This window comes from Syngnathus acus, chromosome 23, assembly GCF_901709675.1.
Source record: "Syngnathus acus chromosome 23, fSynAcu1.2, whole genome shotgun sequence".
NCBI lineage: Eukaryota > Metazoa > Chordata > Actinopteri > Syngnathiformes > Syngnathidae > Syngnathus > Syngnathus acus.
The window spans coordinates 4,854,815-4,874,069 of record NC_051107.1 but is presented as its reverse complement, the minus strand read 5'-3'; the positions used below and the strand labels follow the sequence as shown (position 1 = coordinate 4,874,069).

General features: G+C 44.4%; 2 protein-coding genes across 4 annotated transcripts in view; one reads left to right on the top strand and one right to left on the bottom strand.

The window, feature by feature from the left end:
- Positions 1-3,114, bottom strand: part of LOC119117206 (synapsin-3-like) — a 28,962-nt gene extending 25,848 nt beyond the window's left edge. The window contains exons 1-2 of one of the 2 annotated variants that reach the window (XM_037243374.1): positions 3,007-3,114; positions 2,885-2,935 (exon numbers count right to left, since the gene is read on the bottom strand). The gene's annotated coding sequence lies outside the window, so the exon portion shown is untranslated. Of the gene's footprint in view, positions 1-2,129; positions 2,277-2,884; positions 2,936-3,006 lie in introns of those variants that run through there. The other variant, XM_037243373.1, reaches the window with a different exon arrangement.
- Positions 3,115-5,308: 2,194 nt separating this feature from the next.
- etv6 (ETS variant transcription factor 6) lies at positions 5,309-18,945 on the top strand. 2 transcript variants are annotated; one of them, XM_037243402.1, is made up of 8 exons: positions 5,309-5,677; positions 7,532-7,694; positions 11,494-11,658; positions 12,868-13,002; positions 17,450-18,031; positions 18,121-18,263; positions 18,330-18,430; positions 18,495-18,945. In XM_037243402.1, the coding sequence occupies exons 1-8, from the start codon at positions 5,648-5,650 to the stop codon at positions 18,595-18,597; spliced, it is 1,422 nt and encodes a 473-aa protein (XP_037099297.1). In that variant the 5' UTR covers positions 5,309-5,647; the 3' UTR covers positions 18,598-18,945. The 2 variants fall into 2 exon arrangements, with proteins under 2 accessions (XP_037099297.1, XP_037099296.1); XM_037243401.1 differs by having other exon boundaries at positions 5,310-5,677; positions 7,529-7,694.
- Positions 18,946-19,255: the final 310 nt, after the last annotated feature.

Below are 19,255 nucleotides of genomic sequence, written 5' to 3'. Positions count from 1 at the left end.
GTTGACGGGGAGCGCCTGACCCACTTTAGGCACTTTTGCTCGTTCCACAAACAAGCAGCGGCGCCCGCCCACTCCAAAACAGATGTGAAGCGACTCCGACAACCTTCTAAGATTTTTTTTATGCATCCGTGTAGGCGGGATGAAACGCGACGCTGGCTTAGCAGGACCTCCGAGTTGTTCTGACAAACTTGTTTGGTGATCAATATGTCAGCCGTTGTGTTAATTCACATTGAGTAACAATTCCGCCATGAACGCAGTCAAGCTAAAGCTGCTTTGGAGGATCAACATCAACTTCCAGAAGCGAGACGCTCGACACTAACTCGTTGCCAACAACCTGACGCGACACCTTTGTCATCTTTTTTTTACCCAAGATGTGTTGTGTGAAAGTCTGCTGCTAATTTTAAATCACGACAAACCTCACCAAGCGACCTTCAGCTGTTATTTCCACGCGTGAAAACACGCCGTCGACTTCTGCGATTTTCCCGCCCGCAACTTCTGAGGGGGGAAAAAAACTCACTTTTCCGAGATATTCTCGGACTCAGTTTGCTTCCGGAGGTTTGGGGAGCTCGCGCCTGAGCTGAGAACTCTGACAAATGCGGCGACGGAACACTCGAGGCGCCGTCACACTGGCGAGCTGGTGAGGCGCGGCCGAGTCATCCGCCTCGGTGACCTCGTCGTGCTTCCCGCCGCCGTCGCCGCATTAGGATGAAACCGTTCTGCTAAACGACAAGCTTCGGTTAATTCAAAGGACAAGACAATACGCATGGATCCAAAGCTCCATTTCAGGCTTACGACGTGTGCGCATTTAACCAGGACAAGAAACAAAAAAAAAGGTCAGGGTCCTAATTATGATCACAAAGAAAAAGCAATGTCGTTCATGCAGAGGAGGCGGACTAAGTAGTGAGACGATTGTTTATGGCGGTAAGGCTCGGATCTTCCCCGCGATTAGCTGATAAATAATTCAAGCCGTTTAGTAGTCGACTGCGCCGGGTCGTTATCGTCAATATTCGGGGGCTCTGTGCTTTCACTTGATATGATTGGCAGCCGGTGACGCCCTCGGAGCGGTCATTTTTTTTGTTTTGCTGCATCATGTAAAAAGATGATGCAGACAGAGTAGACCCTCGTGTGATTGGGCGAATTTTGAAAGCGGTTTTCCTTTTATGACTTGGATGGATATAAGATGAAAATAAAATGTGCTATTATATCAAGTATATGACTTAATAGGTGCTCTTTTCATTAAGCAGAGAGCTATTTGTGCTACTTTAGCACGGGGAACTTTGTCCAGCTGAGCTGCTAAAAACTCATGTGGGGGCAGCCATTTTGTTAATTAGTCCCGGCTTGGCTAGAGATGCGTACACGACAGTAACGGAATTTAATTTCACACTTGATGAGCGGGCAAGCACTGCAGACACGTAACTGCCGAACTTCCACTCACGACCCAGGCTAAACTTAGCTCCTTCTCGACATACAAAGATTTACAACCAGTCTTTGTGGAGATGTATCACTTCAATATAATTCTGAGGACAGAAACTGCAAATAGGTGAGTTATCCGACGGAAGCGTCACAGAATTCGATTTTATGTACTTATTTGTTTTTAGTGTATATTAGAATGCAAAGAGACGTATTTGCAAAAGTCTTTTAACGTCTTCGTGCTTCTTGAAAAATACAATTTCTGTCACGTTTTGAGTTTTGACAAATGCAACATGAGCATGACACACAAAACTTGACTGTCTAATTTGTATATTACATACAACAATTGAGCAGTCATCTCGAGGGTGAGCAATTTTGTCTTATTTCAACCTTAAAACGGTTATAATATGACTTTAATTTGTTGACAGTGCAGGTGGCCATCACACACTAATTAATAGCAAGCAGGCTCCCGCCCCGAGCATGACACCAGCACCGAGCGGTGTCTGGGCTAAAGGCTGCAGACGAGGATTAGGGGGAATCCCTGCGGAAACCTGCTGTCCATCACCCCAGCCTGCCTCCCCCCCAAAAAACGAGCTGGACGCAAGCCCGTGCAACCCCCTTTGGAACGGAAAGGTGTCTTTTATAGCTCCATTGTGTAAAATGGAGCAGCTTGCGGCAGGAGTCTCCATCAATAATAATAATCATAAAAAGAAAATTACCTGAGCGGTTGACAGCGACGAAAGACACCCTTGCTTCTGCTTCTTCTTTTTTTTTTTTCTGAGATGCGCTTCTGCCTCTTTGCTATCCTCCTAGTTAATTCCAAGCAACCCAGCCAAGACCCCCACCTTCTCTCTCTCTCTCTCGCCTCCCTCGCAATGCACGCCGGGAAACAGAAGAGGGGTGCGTTCATTACCGCAGTAGCTCCGCAACGCTGATTGGACAGGCAGCAAATTGGGGGCGGGCTATCCGATGTTTGTACACAGCGCGTGATTGATAACTAATAAGATGGATAGATAGCTATCCTGCATTAATATAATATATATATACTATATATATATATATATATATATAAATATTTAACATTTAAACATGTTTAATCACGCCATTAATAATTAACAACATTGTGCAAAAATGATACAATGAATGAAATGATGAAAACAAAACAACGAGAATGATCGTTATAGTCAAGGCAACAGTGACATCTAGTGGCCAAAATGATAATGTAGCAGATGGACTGAAAAGGAAGGGAAACTGCGTTGAGTAGCTAGAAAATGTACTGTAAGAGCAATTTTACTTTAGAATTGAAAGTAAATCACCAAATGATTACTTACAAATAAATTAAAAGTATTGAGTAATGGGTGATTTCTTTTTTTTTAAGTAACCAAATACACAAAGAAAATATACAAATGAATGTGGAAATTCAGTTACTGCCCAACAATACCAACAAATTCTACCAAGGGAGATCCGGCCTGACCTCAAAGTGTGTTGCTGTCGTAGGTTGTCAAGCCCATCACGGCAGAGGAAACTGTGAGAGAGCAAATTGGACATTAGATTAGGTACACCTGCATTGTCTCTGTGGCATCCAAACGTACACACTTGAAGATGCAGAATCCTAGCAGACATCTCTGCGGGAGCGTCGCTTCCCACCGGCCGCTGCGGGCGTGCATCAGACAGGAAGTAGCTGCTTAGGCTGGGTAATGTCACTGCTTATTTCCTATCACTGGGTGGGCCGACAAAACAAAGCAATGGCGGTGACAGGCCAGTCAATTTGATTTTCTCCGAGTAAACTAGTTTGAGGGCCTAATGAAACACCCACACTTCTATGCATTCATTTTGGCTATATCGCAGTTGTTTGGGCTCTGGCTTGCAATCCACACTGCAACTCGCTGGCAGTTATTTTTAAGAAAGTGTGGGCAGCGGACTCCACGGCACCCCAAAGTACTGCAATGTTTTCTTTTCTTGATGTACCAAGAGATTTAAAGGGGGCAACAAAGACTGCCGGAGAGTCGGAAAATGCAGTCACGCCGTAATGTGGTTGGAGGACAAAACGTTAACAAATGGAAGCCGTGTTAGTGGATCACCGGTATTGATTAAAACGTGGATTGATGATGCTCAATTAATTCAATGAGTCTGTGCTAACACTAGATGGACTTTTCATTTATGGGAAGGGGGGGGGGATTTTGTATGGGTCAAATTCAAGGCCCTGGAACAGACACCACATGGTCAGGTGGTCACGGCAACCAAAACACGTGCTCACGAGTTCAGCCCAGGTTGAGTGGAGCATGTGTGTATTTCAATGGATTATACAAATCAAGTGCATCATAATTACCTCTTGAGCCTGCATGAGCTCTTTTATCAACGGAGGAGTTGGAGCACACGCGAACAGGGGCGAGGGCGGGGGGGCCTACGGGGCTCGTGACGTGCCTGCAAAATGTCAGAGACAGTCGAAGTGGCCATTTTTAGAGCAAATCAGCCGTGTTGCCTGTGCTTGCAGAGGCATGTTGTCAGCATGCATTGCTTCACTCAAATGCTTCTGTTACACTGCTTTCTATCTCAGGTTATCTGTTCAGATAATTTTTTTTTTGTAGTTTATTCTGGGACTCTTTTAAACTTTGGAGGTAGCGCTATCAGGTGGCCCAATGTCCAGATACACTGAAATAATCCCCTTCAAAAAAAAAATAGAATACAATAAATAAAATTGTATCCCACACTGTTAAAGAAAATATCGTGAATTGGATTTTCCAGGATTACTGCCTCAAAACGTTACTTGTGTTGCTTGTCTCCAGATTCCCGTATCAGCCACAAGGGGGCAGCACAGTATTGCGAGATTATTTCTTTAAAACAATACGGAGGGGAACGTTGTTTTTATTTATTTATTTTTTTTATTCAATGTTTTGCCAGGTAAGCCAATTGAGAACACTTTGTCATTTACAATGGCGACCTGTTGATCGTTATGACTTATTTGTATTTTCCAACAATTGTTTTCCTTCCTGACATTTTTCCTTCCTTCTCTCAGAGTTGCTTTTCCTTCTTCCATCTTGACCTGCTTCCTTCCCACCAACCTTCCTACCTTCGACCTGACCCACTTTTTATTTTGCACGCTGCTTTCCTTATCAAAAACGTGCTTTTCTCTCTTCCTTTTGCAACTGACCAATACTGTTTGGGAATCCACTTTCTTTACTCTTTGAATCTTTGTCTTTGTTCACAAACTTGCAAGAACAACCCAAGATACATTAAGCTCAGCCACTACAACATACTTCACTGGACCAATAACTGTACAATGAACCCTCACACTTTCATATATTCACCACATACATATTTATTTTAAGTACTTATCCTCGTTTATTTACTAACATAAAAGAAAATCGCTTTGGCGCCATCTGGCGGCAACCATGAAAGCGCTTTGCCACCATCTTGCGCTATCTATGTGCAATTATGAACCTTTTAGCGTGTATGACAACTAGTATTGGTTTATCCCACATTCTGTGAATACACTTCAGATCCATACAGCCAAGATGTTGTTTGTGGAAAAATCCTAACAAGTTGCGGCAACCCAACAGACTCTGTGCGACACCTCCGGCTAAACCGCAACGCACTAAACGGAGCATTTGTGAGGACAGAGAAGGAAACATAATCAAGCCAAAGAATGAAAGACTTATTCCCGATATTTGCACAATTATCGGTTATGAGATTGGAAAATAAATCGGTGCAATTGGCCATCGCTTATTCCTATTTCATAGCAAGTTTATTGTGCATTTATTGCAGTGCAACACTTTTTAGTGATGTAGAGATGAAAACGAAATGAGACTAGGCGCTTGTTGTTTCCCTTTAAAAGGGGGCCAGGCTCAGTGCTGGGAATCGACGTCATTTCGCCGTTTTACACACGTCCGGATCAATGAGAGCGAGCGAGCGAGCGAGCGAGAGCGTGCATGCGTACCGTGCGCGCGCGCGTCTTTCGCTCTTCCAGGAAGGGATTATTTATGTGCGCGCCGCCGACACGTGAAAAGGAAACACACGGACAAGACAAAAGAAGTTTGTCGTCTTTCCGCGCTGAGCAATGGAGCGTTGCGGCAGATAAGAAGCAAGCGGCGAAAAGAAGCAGCAGCGGCGGCGGCGGCGGAGCAGCAGCGCCGGGGCTTGCGTGACGACAACTTGTCCACGCCACCCGCGACACAGAGGAAAAAGAAACACTTTTGAAGAGAGTCATAAGTGGAAGAGGAGAAGTTAACGGGAGATCATGTCTGAATCCCCCACGGCTGCACCCAAGGTAACGACGCGTGGAGGGCGGGGGCGGGGGGTCTTCCGTTGTGGTGTGATCGCTTTGAATGGTTTGTTTTGGTTTTGGCCGCTCATCTGTTGCTCCCCACGCGTGGACTGCGCGTTCAAGTCGTGACTGGCACCGACAAGCCGAGATGTCCACTCGATCTGTTGCACATTGGAATAACCCCCGAATAAAAGAAAGTGGTGCAACGAGTTGCCAAGCGGCTTTTAGTTATTGCTTCACAATTACAGCGCGATAAGGAATTGTTGGCGCAGCGACAACAAGCGCGGTCAATTTTCTTTACGATCCAATTCGAATTAAAATGATTAGATTAAGAAGATCCAGCCAAAACAACTGCACGACATGAACTGCAGCTCATATTTTATTCTTGTAGTATAATATTGTTTAATTAAGGGTCACGGGCCCTGATTAAGAGATATGACAAGATTTTTATGACTAAAAATGTATCTACCCATATTAATTTGAGGTCAGACCGGTCCATTAATGAGGCATTTATCGCCGAGTGTCCTTCAGTTTTCAATCATTTTCAAGAATCCACAATCGAAGCTCTCCAAACTGTTTCAAAACAATGCAAATATAAGAAACGAGGCGGTCTAGGCCTTTTCCAGCCACTCCGTGAAATGGCGCTAACCGAAACAATCGTAAAGGCTGCCTTTTCTCTTTGTGAGTAATGACGAGTCATTAGCGAGTATGATGTCATTGTGAGGAGTCATCGTCTGACAGCCCACAGCCCGGTTCTGTCACTTTGACGCCCTTTCTATCACAAGCTCGATGACTCCCCTCCCCAAAGTCCCAACCGCCTCGAGATGACGACTTCCCCCTTCCCCCCCCCATGGATAGAAAAGTGCCTCTAAAGGTCGGTTTGGATGTCTCGCAAAAGATCTGCATGAAAGAGGAAATGGAAGACTGTAAGATTGGTTCTTGGCTTCCACAGGAAATTCCTGGTACATTCAGTTGGTGCGTGCACACACACACACATGCACACAAAAGTGACTGGGTGCCGGCAGCAGGAGGAGGGAAGAAGCAAGAAGTGAGCTTCATTTCCTCAAAATACGCTGCCTTCTTGTTCCTCTCTCAGTCAGAAACGGAAGCAGACGCTGGACAAGTTGGCATTTTTAAACCAACGCACTGCCGCCTCAACGCAGTGCAACAAACATAAATACGCACATATTTAGGACGCCCCATCTTCGACGGTGGTCTCGGGTGGTTTTTCCACATGGGAAAATATCTGGGAGAAGAAGCGCTGAGAACTTGTAAACAATGGCTCCCAGCGTCCGGTTGATATGTTTGCGTTTTTCCATGACAAGTCTTGGAACGGTCGAGTAACTAGTGCGAACGGTCAAAACTGCCCGTCACAAGAGATCGATCAGAAATACCATAACACCTGATTAAACGAGCAAAATCGCGTTTTGACAAAACACCGTCGAGCGAGCGTGGTCGCAATCAGTTTGGAAGGGAAGAATACACCGATACTACACTCCGATACCTCATTACCAGCCTGACATATAATTGAAATGATGCTAATCGCAAAAAGCAGTATCGGCTCTCGGTATCGGCGCCGACTACTTTAACTACTTCTACTCAGTGTGAAAAAAGCATACCGCATTTCAGCTGCTCAAAGCTCTATTGATTTTATTTCATTGTTTACGTTTTTCCTATTGGACTGACCCAGCGACGTTATTCCACTCATTGGTTATTGCGTCAACGCACGTGTGGCATAACAAGCTTGTGTATCAGTCGTGAGGCCTGTGTGTGGTTGTGCTGTCTGGGTTCAGGGCCAATGGCGAGTTTGGCACATTTAGTGAGCCCGGCTTTTGTGTCTCTGTCTATTCATAGCAGGAGAGGCGCTCTTTCAGTCCTTCCGCGAACCCGCTGCCAAACTCCACTTCCTCCCCCGTCCACGCTCCCGCCCCCGTCCATGCGCCTGCCCCCGTCCATGCGCCCGCCGCCAGGCCAGCCAGCCGAATGGACGACAGGCCTGCCAGACTGCCTGCACACCTGCGTGAGTCTCACACACACACACACACGTGTCCTCCTCAAAACGTCACCGAGTCAGAACTGATGGAGCTCCTTCACCAGTCTACGTGTCACATGACCACAAAGAGCTGAGCAAGTACAGTAGGCTCCAACTTCAAAAATTACCATGAACAATTTTCAGAAGAAAATCATCAGTGGGAGAACGCCCGCTTGTTAAATACACTTTATATTTTTCTAGTGTCAGCATATTCATTGCCCCGTAGCTACAGACGATATTATAAACAAATGCAAACACTTAACAACACTAATGCTAGCACGAACAACACGGTGGCGATCAAAGAGCAGTTCGTGTCCCTCGGGCGATTATTTTTTAAAAACACACGTATTGTACTGTATGATTTTTTTATTTATTGGTACTGGACTGGTAATTACTCGTATTTTTTTTAACCAATAGGAAAGCAGGTGGGGTTGGTGGGCTTCCAAGAGATAGTCGGCCTAACCTTCAACGTGTAACTGCGATGTCCAAAACATTCGTCAATATTTAACTTTTTTTTTTTGTTAACTTAGTGAGTTGAGGACGTTTGCCAAGCTGTCGGATGACATTAGCAGGAAACTCTTTTGTTTTAGAAAAAGGGGAAGAAGGGCTTTTGCTTCTGTTTCCGGCGGCGGGTCACTTCCGCGTGCTTTGCTGGAAGTTTGCCGCGGTGGCATTCGAAACGCGGTTCCTCGCGCCGACCCGGCAGGAAACGAGCGGCTCTCTCGTCTAGCCCGACACCTCCGCTCGTCCTTCCTATGCAAACAAGTGCGCGGTGGGAAATGAGGCGTGTGCAAAGAGTGAAGGAAGAGAGAAGAGGAGGGAGGGAGGGGGTTGAAAGAAAAAAAAAAAAAAAAAAAAAGAATGAGGGAGGAAATTGCAGTGTGGGCAGAAATCCGCCTTCTCCATTTCCTGGGGAGGAAGTGGATTAGATGTTGGGGGGGGGGGGGGGTAGTCACAGCCTGTTCCTCATCCTATTAACCCTTGAGGGCAATGCAAACTCCTCAATTAAAAGACGACGCTGAGACGAAATCACATTGTCTTTCGCCACATTGCGTTGTTGCGCAGCCGAGTCAAAGTTAATTTTCGATATTATTGTTTTCATTTCTTGAGCATAATGAGCCCAGCCCTAATTACAATACAAATACAATACATTAAATCCACCTTGACTTTACTAAATACTACCAAATGTAGCATGAACATTAAAAAAAAAAAAAATCCAGCCGGATTGTAGAGATGTCCATGGCAACAAGACGCGTGTTTGAGCGGGTGGGCGAGTGAATGTTTGTGTAAAGCATGTGTAGGTGGAAGCGTCGGGGAACAACATTGCAGTACACTCAATTTGCGCCACTAACTGCCCCTTATGCTCTTTTTTGTGTTGGATATGCTCGATAGGCGTGTGTGTCTGTGCATGTGTGTGTGTGTGTGTGTGTGTGTGTGTGTGTGTGTGTGTGTGTGTGTGTGTGTGTGTGTGTGTGTGTGTGTGTGTGTGTGTGTGTGTGTGTGTGTGTGTGTGTGTGTGTGTGTGTGTGTGTGTGTGTGTGTGTGTGTGTGTGTGTGTGTGTGTGTGTGTGTGTTTGAGGGGAAATTTCCTGCCCCTGGAAGCAGCTCTTGTCCTCAGGAATTTCCTGAGTGGGCAGACAGTGCTTCCTGAATAAATGTTGTTGTGTGTGTGTGTCTGTGTGTTTTAAGTCGCTTGGTCTTCTCTGAAAGGGAAACTGTTCTCACATGCCAGAGAGCGAGCTGAATGCAGCCCCCTTCTCTCTTCCTGTTCGCGACACACTCCGCATGATGTTTTCAAAAAGGAGGGGGCGGGGTCAGCGAGGAAGGGGGGGGCAGGTTCGGCGTTACCATATGATGAATTGAATATATGCAAATATAACAATGGACTTTTTAACAAAAAAAAGCACAATCTGTGCTTCGCTTCAAAAAGTCGCTGCTAAAACTGCTCGATTAAAAATAGCCTAATTCGGGTCAAACAACTTGCGACAGGCTACTTGGTTCAATTTGACGAAGCATTAAAAAAAAAAAGACATTTTTTTTTGTAGGGGACATATTTCGCAAAAAGAAAGTTGGAAAGAGGCCTGCAAGAGCCAACTTGCTCTTGTTTCCTGACAACAAACAAATCGGGAACAGGTCGTGCTACTTCCTGGCCGTAAACGCCGCGTGTGATTGATGATGCGTTTTATGTCTGTTTGGACTGGACTCGGTCCAGTTCTGCTGGATGGGGACAAGCGCATGCCTGCCGACCCGAGGAGGCGCAGGACGATGCTTTAAATTGTGCACACCATACGGGGGGGGGGCAAAAGTGCCGGAGGGGAAATGACTCGATGACTTGCTCGCGTGGCCGCAAGGCTCTGACTCAGGGTGTCAGAGGGTCATGGCTGGATACCTCCTCCATCTTGGTTTATTAAAAAAAAATAATAATGTAGCTGAGATAGCGACGCCTACTTCTGCTTTGAAAGGCAAACATTTACCAAAGATGAGAGTTTGGAGCAAAGTCCTGGGCTTGACTGATAGTCCACTTTGTTTTTATGTATTCACCAGTCATGATGGCCAAGGGTGTGTACATTTACGCAACGCTCCACTACCTCAACACAATGCTAGACGTCTTCGCTTCAAATGTTCTATTTTTTATATATATGATACGATTAATATTCAAAACGGTTCTTCACAACGGAGCCCCTCCCGCGTCGCCGGCGCTAAATGGGTTAGCTCCCAAAATAGCTCGGTTGCCCCCATTCTGAACTTCGGGCCTCGTATCGCCTTCCTTTTCTGTTTGTCTTTCTCTCGCCGTTGTACATCTTTTCAACGAGTCTCCCCGTCTTTATTAGTCTTTCATCAATCAACGGCCGTCTTTTCCCACACCGACTTCATGAGCCTTCCGCTGCTGCTCTTTAACCTTCCCGCTGGAAGTTTCCTGTGCCGAAACGAAGCTCGAGCTGGATTACTTCCTGCCCGAGCGTGTCGTGGGACAGCTTTTTTTTTTTTTTAAACCCCTCCCCCCTTTTTCCTCTCCCCGTACTTCCTCCTTTGGGCTCGGTGCAGATGGCTGAGAGCGGCTTTTTTGGCAGAGCGAAACGCGCCGCTCGCTCTTTGGGCCCCGGGGTGAGCGTGCGGCTGACCCCTTGACCCCGCCGCCCAAACATGTTTCAGCGAGCGAAAGGAAAATTCTTTGAATGCTTGAAATTTCAACATTCAATATAACTTAAAACGAGAAAATAAATGAGTAAACAAATGTGCAACGCCAATCATTGAATTACACAGAAAGCAAAAAAAAAAAAGAAGTGATTGCACTGCCTGGAATAAATGGAGGTGGGGGGAAAAAAGTCTCGAACCATTTCACTCCGTGTGTCCTTGTGGGTTTTTTATTCGCACACTAATAAACCGGCTGCCTTGAGAACAAGATCAGAAGTGATCAAATGAAAGTCTGGCTATGGTTTTTCATATTGGCCTTTTTTTCCCACATATGACTTTTGGACCTATCCTCTCGGAATGGTTTATTGGAACCTCCTCGCAGTGTCTGAGCGACCTTTTCTTTACCACCGCTGTTCGTTCCCGTAATTGCGCCTTCCTTTTATCTCCACTTCCTCAATATCCTCTTTACTGCCTCGGCCTCCTTCCTTCCTCTCCACCGCTCTCCCCTCCTCCTCCTCCTCCTTTCCCCTCCATCCGGCCTTTCCGTCTTTCTTCCTTCCTTCCTTCCGTTTGCCCTTCCCCGCTGCGTTTTGTTTTCTCTCATCAGCGTTGCAGCTCCTTTTTTCTAACTTGTCTCCCCCTCCCGCCGCAGGTTTGCAGCCGGTGTTCTGGAGCAGAGAAGACGTGGCCCAGTGGCTGCGATGGGCCGAGAAGGAGTTTGCGCTGCGACCAATCACCAGCGGCTCCTTCCAGATGAACGGCAAAGCCTTGTTGCTGCTCACCAAGGAGGACTTCCGCTACCGCTCGCCTCACTCCGGTACACCCCTCCCTCTCCCTCTCTCCAGAAGTTAATTCAAATAAAATACGCTACTATGAATAAACTGCACGATTACTTCAGGGAACAAACTAAGGTCAGAAACCAGGACAGTGAAAATAATGCCTGATAAAAAAAAAAAAAGCTTTTACAGCTTTAACGAACGATCAACAAATCAATAAAGTCATCCAGCGCTAATGACGCAAGGCTGCAAAACGGGGGTTGGAGGAAGTAGGGGACGGTTAATCAGGAAGTGCGAACCTCAACTGTTGCCCCGGCAACCACTGGCAGCAGGCCGGGTTGAAGCAAAATGCAATTTTTTCTCTCTCTCGAAGCAGACAGCTATTTCATTTCAATATGGAACAGGAACTGAGTAATAAAATGACTTTTTGACATTTCCTTCTTTTGGGTTGGTTACTATTCTCCCTTTATTTTATCTGACAGGCAATAGGTGAATTTATTTTATTGTTGTTTATTAATATTCATTTTCATTTTTACGATTTTATTTCTTTACTTTATTTCCAGTCATTTCCTGTTTCCCTGAGCTTCACGTAATGAAATATTTCCCTCAACTAAAATATGTTGCTCATCACTCACTGCCAAATTTGACTAAGTATTTTTATGATTATTTGTTTTATGCTGCATTTCCATATGGAATACGTTTAGAAGCCATTCAAATCATCTTGAATCAAGAAGCAGCAATTTTCCAGGCGCTGAAAAAGTGAACTGAAATTTGGGCATGCGTGTCCACCATCACTTCCATTATGAGACTCATTTCCTTGTTATGCTAAAAGCCTTTTTTTTTTTCTTTTCTCTGAGCTGTCAAACATTATCTCGGTGTTCCTTTTTCCTTTATGTGAAGTTATTTGTTAAACCTGTTTTGATCCCATTTGACCGCCTTCGAAAGTCAACACCAAGGCTGTTAATCATTTCGTGAAGTTCCTGTTTGGGCTTTGTCCCCGACTGTATGGCCACTTGGAGGAGAATGACGGACGTGTACAGGGCCACGTCTCATTTCGAAATTCGCATCGATAGAAGCCATTCCCTCTTCCCCAAACTGAACGCGGGAGTGACCCTTCCAATATTACGCAAGCGTCATGCTGCCTGGAAATTACACCTAAGTCGTCGGTTTTCTCAGAAATCCGTAATCGTGACTTCCCGTTTTCTCAAAGTCCGGCAAGTCATTTTTTTTTTTTTCCCCTTTCCCCGCAGGTGACGTCTTATACGAGCTGCTGCAGCACACCCTGAAGCAGAGGAAGCCCCACGTGTTCTACCCCTCTGGCTATTTCCCGGGGAACTCCTTCCACCTACTGCCCGAGAACTCGGCGCAGCACCTGAAGCTCGAAGGTCAGTGACCCCGCCGCGCCGGTCCGCATTCTTGCGGTCAAACAAGATCGAAACCGGTTTGTCACCGCTAATTCCCAGACGCGAATAACTGATGCCGTTTTCTGGCACCGACGCCACGTGAATGCCGAACAAACGCACGAGAGTTACCACAAGAGCTGACTTAGCCGTGGTGAAACCTGTTTCACGAGGAAATGCTGCCGTATTTAAAAAAAGTAAAGGAGTCGCCATAAAATCGGGCTGCAGTTTGGACATGTGGTTTGCCGTCGGTCGGAAAATACCTGGCGGCTGGCTCGTTTGGGGATTCATTGGAATCATGGCAAAGGCTACAAATGTAACCTTGGCGCCACACAGGGCTTTAAATGTAGCAAAAAAAACTATGGGACAACAGTGACACCTAGTGGGCAGAAGCAAAAACGCTCTCGAAAAGCCTTTTAAAGCTACATTTTGGACATTGTCATATTTTGCGTGTGAATTCCGGCGACATGTTTTTTTTCCCCTCTAAATTATTCAGATTAATTCAATTGAATTAGAGTTGAACAATAACTGATTGATGTGGCCAGCCTTTATTATTTCTTGGTTCAGCTGTGTTTATTTTTGCCTAAAGCTAAAACTGCTATAAAGTACATCGGATCTCCTTGAATGTAATACAAATAAAGAATTTATTCAAGATTGTTACTCTTAACCCCAAAAGTGAATCCCGCATTCTAATTTACGTAAGACCGGGATGACGTTGCTAACTAAACAAAACACAAAACAAAAGCAGCACCCAGCGCATTGTGGCGAACTTTTCCACCACTGGCCGAGCCAGTTTTTGTGTTTTGCTTTTGGCGCATAAGCCAGGTGAAAACAAAAACAAGTTTCCACGCACGAATCTGTTGCGCCGCCAAGTTAGCCTCAGCCTCATGACTCACACAATCAAATGAATTATGTTTAGTTTAGTTTAGTTTAGTTTATTGTTTAGCACATATTATTATAACAAATAACAGTGCAGGGAGGGAGACGAAGCCTAGGGCTTGTAAGGAGCTCCACTCCTGTATAATCAAAGTGCACAACAAACAAAGTGCTGTGACATCAAATATTATTCAAGTGTTTAAGAAAGAAAAAAAATAATAATAATATATATATATATATATATAAATGAATAAACATCAATGAATAAACACAAGCATAACTAGCTAAATATTAAATCGTCATATTTATATATGCATATATACGAAAGTGAACGTATACATACATAAACAAATACACTATACAAAATGAGAAACAAGAGAAACAAAATTTGACACTTTAGTGATGTTGAAACAATCAAAAAACACCAGGTAAGAAAATAGCTGAGCGGAAGCAGAAGAACTGCAAACAGAAAATAACAAAACAAGGAAGAATCAGGGTATAAATAGTGGTTTAAGTTGATGTTCTTAGTATGGATCAGCTGAGTGCGGTGGAGTAATTTTGGACTGGTAGGATCATGAGTGGAGAAGGTGGTGTTTCAGGTGCTTTCTAAAAGCAACCTGTGAAGATATGGATCGAATATGGATTGGTAGCTCATTCCAGAGTGAGGGCCCTCTAAAATGGATATTGTATTGATGGCGTGATGTTCGACAGGACGGTGGGTGGAGATTGTCCCCCTGTCTTGTAGGATAAGAATGTAATTCCGATACAAATGCGAAGAAATTATGAAAAGTGGCTGGAAGACAGTGTTTCCTGTATATATATTTATGGGTGAGTAGACAGGTTTGATGAATATTTACTTTATCAATTGGCAGTAATGAATAGTTTCTAAACAATGGTGCCGATGGTTCATATCTATTTGAAAAAGAGATCATTTTTAGGAACTTCTTTTGTATGATGAGTAATTTGCTGAGGTATGTTGGATATGTAGCTGCCCAGACTATGTTGCAGTAATTGAGTAAAGGAAAGAGGAAACTATAATACAGAGTGAGATGAGCAGACGGATGGACCAAGGGACAAACTTTTCGTAAGATACCTAGCGTTTTCATGGATCTTTTGCAAACCAAATCAATGTGTTCAGACCAGTTTAAGTGTTTATCTACTATAACTCCTAGGAATTTAGTGCTAGTAACTTGATGGATTTCGTTATTATTTATGTAAATTTTGGCCTGTTCTTTGGGGTAAGATTTATTTATATTGCAGAAGATCATGAAGTTACATTTGTTTATATTGAGTGACAACTTATTTATTTTGAACCATTTTGTAACAGCGTGCAACTCAGTATTCACACGTGCAATGAGGAAATTAAAATCCTCGTGGGTGGCAATGAGATTGGTATCATCCGCAAATAACAAAGGAAGAAAATTTGAACAAGACATGGAAAAATCATTTATGTACACCAAAAATAATAGAGGACCCAATATTGAGCCCTGCGGGACCCCAAATAGTATTTTAGATCTGTTGGAAGAACAACCATTTATATATACATATTGTTCTCTGTTGGCGAGATAGTTTGTGAACCATTTCAGGGCAGAATCGTTCACTCCATATCTCTCTAGCTTAGCGATGAGGATCTTATGGTCGACAGTATCAAATGCTTTGCTTAAATCTAGAAAGACACCAAGAGCGAATTTCTTATTGTCAAGAGCCGTTGAGATGTGGTTGGCAAGCTGAAGCAGTGCATGCTCAGTAGAAAACTTTTTGCGGAAACCGTATTGATGTTTATAGAGAATATTGTTTGTTTCTAGGTGCTTTGCCAATCTTGAGTAAACCAGTTTTTCTAGAATCTTGGAGAAGCAAGGAAGTACGGATATAGGTCGATAATTACCATATTCATTAGTCTCACCAGCTTTGAAGATAGGAATGACTTTAGCAATTTTTAATTCTTGGGGTACAATGCCAAATTTTAAAGATAAGGAGAAAATGTGTGTTAGTGGAATTATTATTGAATGAATAATTTTCTTAATAAGTATGCTTCTGATCTCATCATGGCCAGGGGCCGAGTTTTTCAAGCTCATGACGATGTTGTAAACTTCCTCAACACTAGGAGGGTCAAGAATGGAGAGTGAAGGAAACTGCCCTTTAATAAGGCAACAGGGGCTTGTATCAGAGGTTGAGAAGCTAGATGCCAAGGTAGCGCCAACATTTACAAAGAAATCATTGAAACCATTAGAAATATCTATTGGGTTTGAATGAGCTCTATTCTTCCCCAGCATCTCATTTGGGGTCGATGTTTTTGATTTCTTGCGATGTAATAAATGGTTGATAAGATTCCACGTTGTTTTGATGTCACCGGAGGCTTGTGTAAATTTATCAGCATAGTAAGTTTGTTTGGTTTTCCTTAGTAAAGCTGTAAATCTGTTTTTATATTTCTTGTATGTTTCTATATTTATAGGGATGGGATTTGCAATAGATTTTCTATATAGTTTATTTTTTTTACGTGAAGATTTTTTTAGTTCATCCGTTATCCATGGTTTCCCCTTAGAGTTATTTTTACGACTAGAAGTTAAAGGAAAGGAGAACTCTAATGCATTTGTGAGTATTGTTAGAAGGGAGTGATAGGCTTTGTTGACATCTTGCAACAGGATAACCTCATCCCATGACACAGAGCTGATGATAGATATAAAAGATACCATGTTTTTCTCAGTAAATTTGCGGAATTTCATTTGATCTCCAATATGATCTTTGATTTCAGGACTACTATCATTGTGGATGAGATGGAAGACAGGTAGATGGTCGGATACATCACAGATCAAAAGGCCAGATGTTATCTTGTAGTCTAGAGAATTAAATAGGATATTGTCTATGAGAGTGGCCGTTGAGCTTGTGATCCTGGAGGGTTTGTTGATAAGAGGGAAAAAGTTTCTGGAATATAATGTATTAAGGAAGTCTGCTGTATGTGACTGCTTAGATTCAAGCAAATTAATATTATAGTCACCAAGTAAGACACATAATTTGTTTTCTTTGTTTATAATTTCTAGAGTAGAGTCGAGGGCTTCATTGAAGGTGATTTTATCAGAGTCTGGTGGTCTATATATACATCCAATTATCACATTTTTGTTGTTTATAAGTGAGCAAGAGGAGAGTTCTATAAACACAGATTCTACTACAGTCATGTCAAAATTGACACTTAAATCCTTTCTGGGAGAGAAATTTAAGTTATCAATCACATACAGTGAGACTCCTCCACCTTGCTTGTTTGGTCTACAGGAATGTATAGGAGTGTAGTGAGAGAGAGGATAGCTAGATGTATTATCAACCATCCAAGTTTCAGTAAGAGCTATTACTGAAAAAGAATGTGTTAAGGTTGATAAATAGGTTTTTAGACCATCATAATTTTTAGAGATACTCCGTACATTGAAGTGGACAGTGGAGAATACATTTGTTTGGCAGTGGCGGTTGAGCGGTTATCCCGCATTGTTTCGACAACAACGTTGCGAGCCGGGTGACAAATTGCCCCACCGCACATTGTTGTTTAACACGCTGTCGTCTGCCACAGAAACGGTACGCCGGGCGCCGTGCGCGACGGAGCCCGTCCCCCAGCACCCGCCCACCATCGAGCTGCGGCACCGCTCCCGCTCGCCCCACCACCCGCCGCCGCCCCGACAGTCCCCCCCCGCGCCAAACCACCAACAGGCCGAGGACCACATGCAGGCCTTCTCCCAGCTGCCCGACAGCAACCACCACTTGCCCGAGGACACGTACCCCCTGCCCGTTTCCCCCGGCGCCCCCAACGGCCGCTGCGCGACCCCCAAGGAGGCGCCGTGCCTGGGCAGCCCGGGAGGCCAGGAGGTGGGCCCGCCTCGAGTCATCCAGCTCATGCCCAGCACCATCATGAACCCTCTGTTCCCGAACACGAGCAGGAGCGGCGGGACCGCCTTGGACTTCAGGCACAGCCGCGGCGGGCATATGGAGAACGGCCGCGAAGCTAAAGTAGAGCGGACTCATCCGATAACGCCGGCTCACCAGCCCGTACCGCAGCAGCACCTTCTCCAGTATCGGGACGATGGACTATACAGGAACTTTCTCATGCCCGTGTCTCCGCCGGAGGACCACCAAATGCCCATCGGGCGGATAGCAGGTAAAGGACTTTTCGCCGAGAAGCAGATCCATATCACGCAAGCTTCCATAAGTCAAACTTCTAAAATTACATTTGCTTTGTCCTGGCAGACTGCAGGCTACTGTGGGACTACGTCTACCAGCTGCTGTCAGACAGCCGCTACGAGAACTACATCCGCTGGGAGGACCCGGAGAACAAAGTCTTTCGCATCATGGACCCCAACGGCCTGGCTAGGCTGTGGGGCAACCACAAGGTAAAAATGAAGGGCTGCATTTTATAAATCCTATGATTAACACCTGGCATTTCTCTGGGCCTACAGAACAGGACCAACATGACATATGAGAAGATGTCACGAGCACTGAGACACTACTACAAACTCAACATTATCAGGAAAGAGCCCGGCCAAAGACTTTTGTTCAGGTAAAGACCGCTTTCTGAAACCGCTCCGTTCCCGGTCATAATCGACGGCTTTGGTGTCGGCCAGGTTCATGAAGACCCCGGACGAGATCGTCAACGGGCAGACGGACCGCCTGGAGCACTTGGAGTCCGACTCGTACGAACAAATTTACATCAAGGAGGAGTGCTGAGGAACTCTGGGAAAGCGAGTCTGTCAACTTTTACTACTGCAAAAGCCGCCGATGCCTTTTTACAAGCAGCTTGAACAATCGTCGTTGAACCTCAAAGGTTGCGGGCATTCCCTATTGGCAGCCCTCCAATAGAGAGATATCAAATATTTCCACAAATGCCTTTGGATAATTTACTGTAGTTTGCCTCATGGACAGCGCTGAATATATTTTTTGTGAACTGCAAGCAAGCCAATCACTTTTTGTGCTTTTTATTTTATTTTTTAAATTCTAATTTTATCTGGCATCATACTGTGGCATTGTGTGTGCGTGTGTGTGCGCGTGTGTGAATAAAAACATGGATTTAAAAAAGTTGAGTGGTGCAATTTATAATCTCTCCACTTGAGGGCACTGTTGTACAATTTAAAGCGAGGCTTCTTTTCAATAGAAAATAAAGTGGTAAATGCAGCACGCAGTGGCTGGAAAATGGCAAATGATTGATGTTGAAATTTGTGTAATTTACATTTTCCCAAGGTTGTTTTGAATTTAACCACAATGTTGATTTTTTTTTTTTCAAATGAGTTTAATGAAACCAATTATGTTCACGTGATGATCGCTTAATCATACATTAAGGGTTCACATTGGACGGTCACGCTTAAATGTGGTGGCCGTTGGGTTTGGG

Bases quoted from the DNA above. Each gene is read 5' to 3' on its own strand.
- etv6 (XM_037243401.1), top strand. From the start codon at position 5,648: ATGTCTGAATCCCCCACGGCTGCACCCAAG. The intron at 18,032-18,120 runs GTAAAGGACTTT...TTGTCCTGGCAG, and splicing joins GCCCATCGGGCGGATAGCAG to ACTGCAGGCTACTGTGGGAC. The intron at 18,431-18,494 runs GTAAAGACCGCT...GGTGTCGGCCAG, and splicing joins GGCCAAAGACTTTTGTTCAG to GTTCATGAAGACCCCGGACG.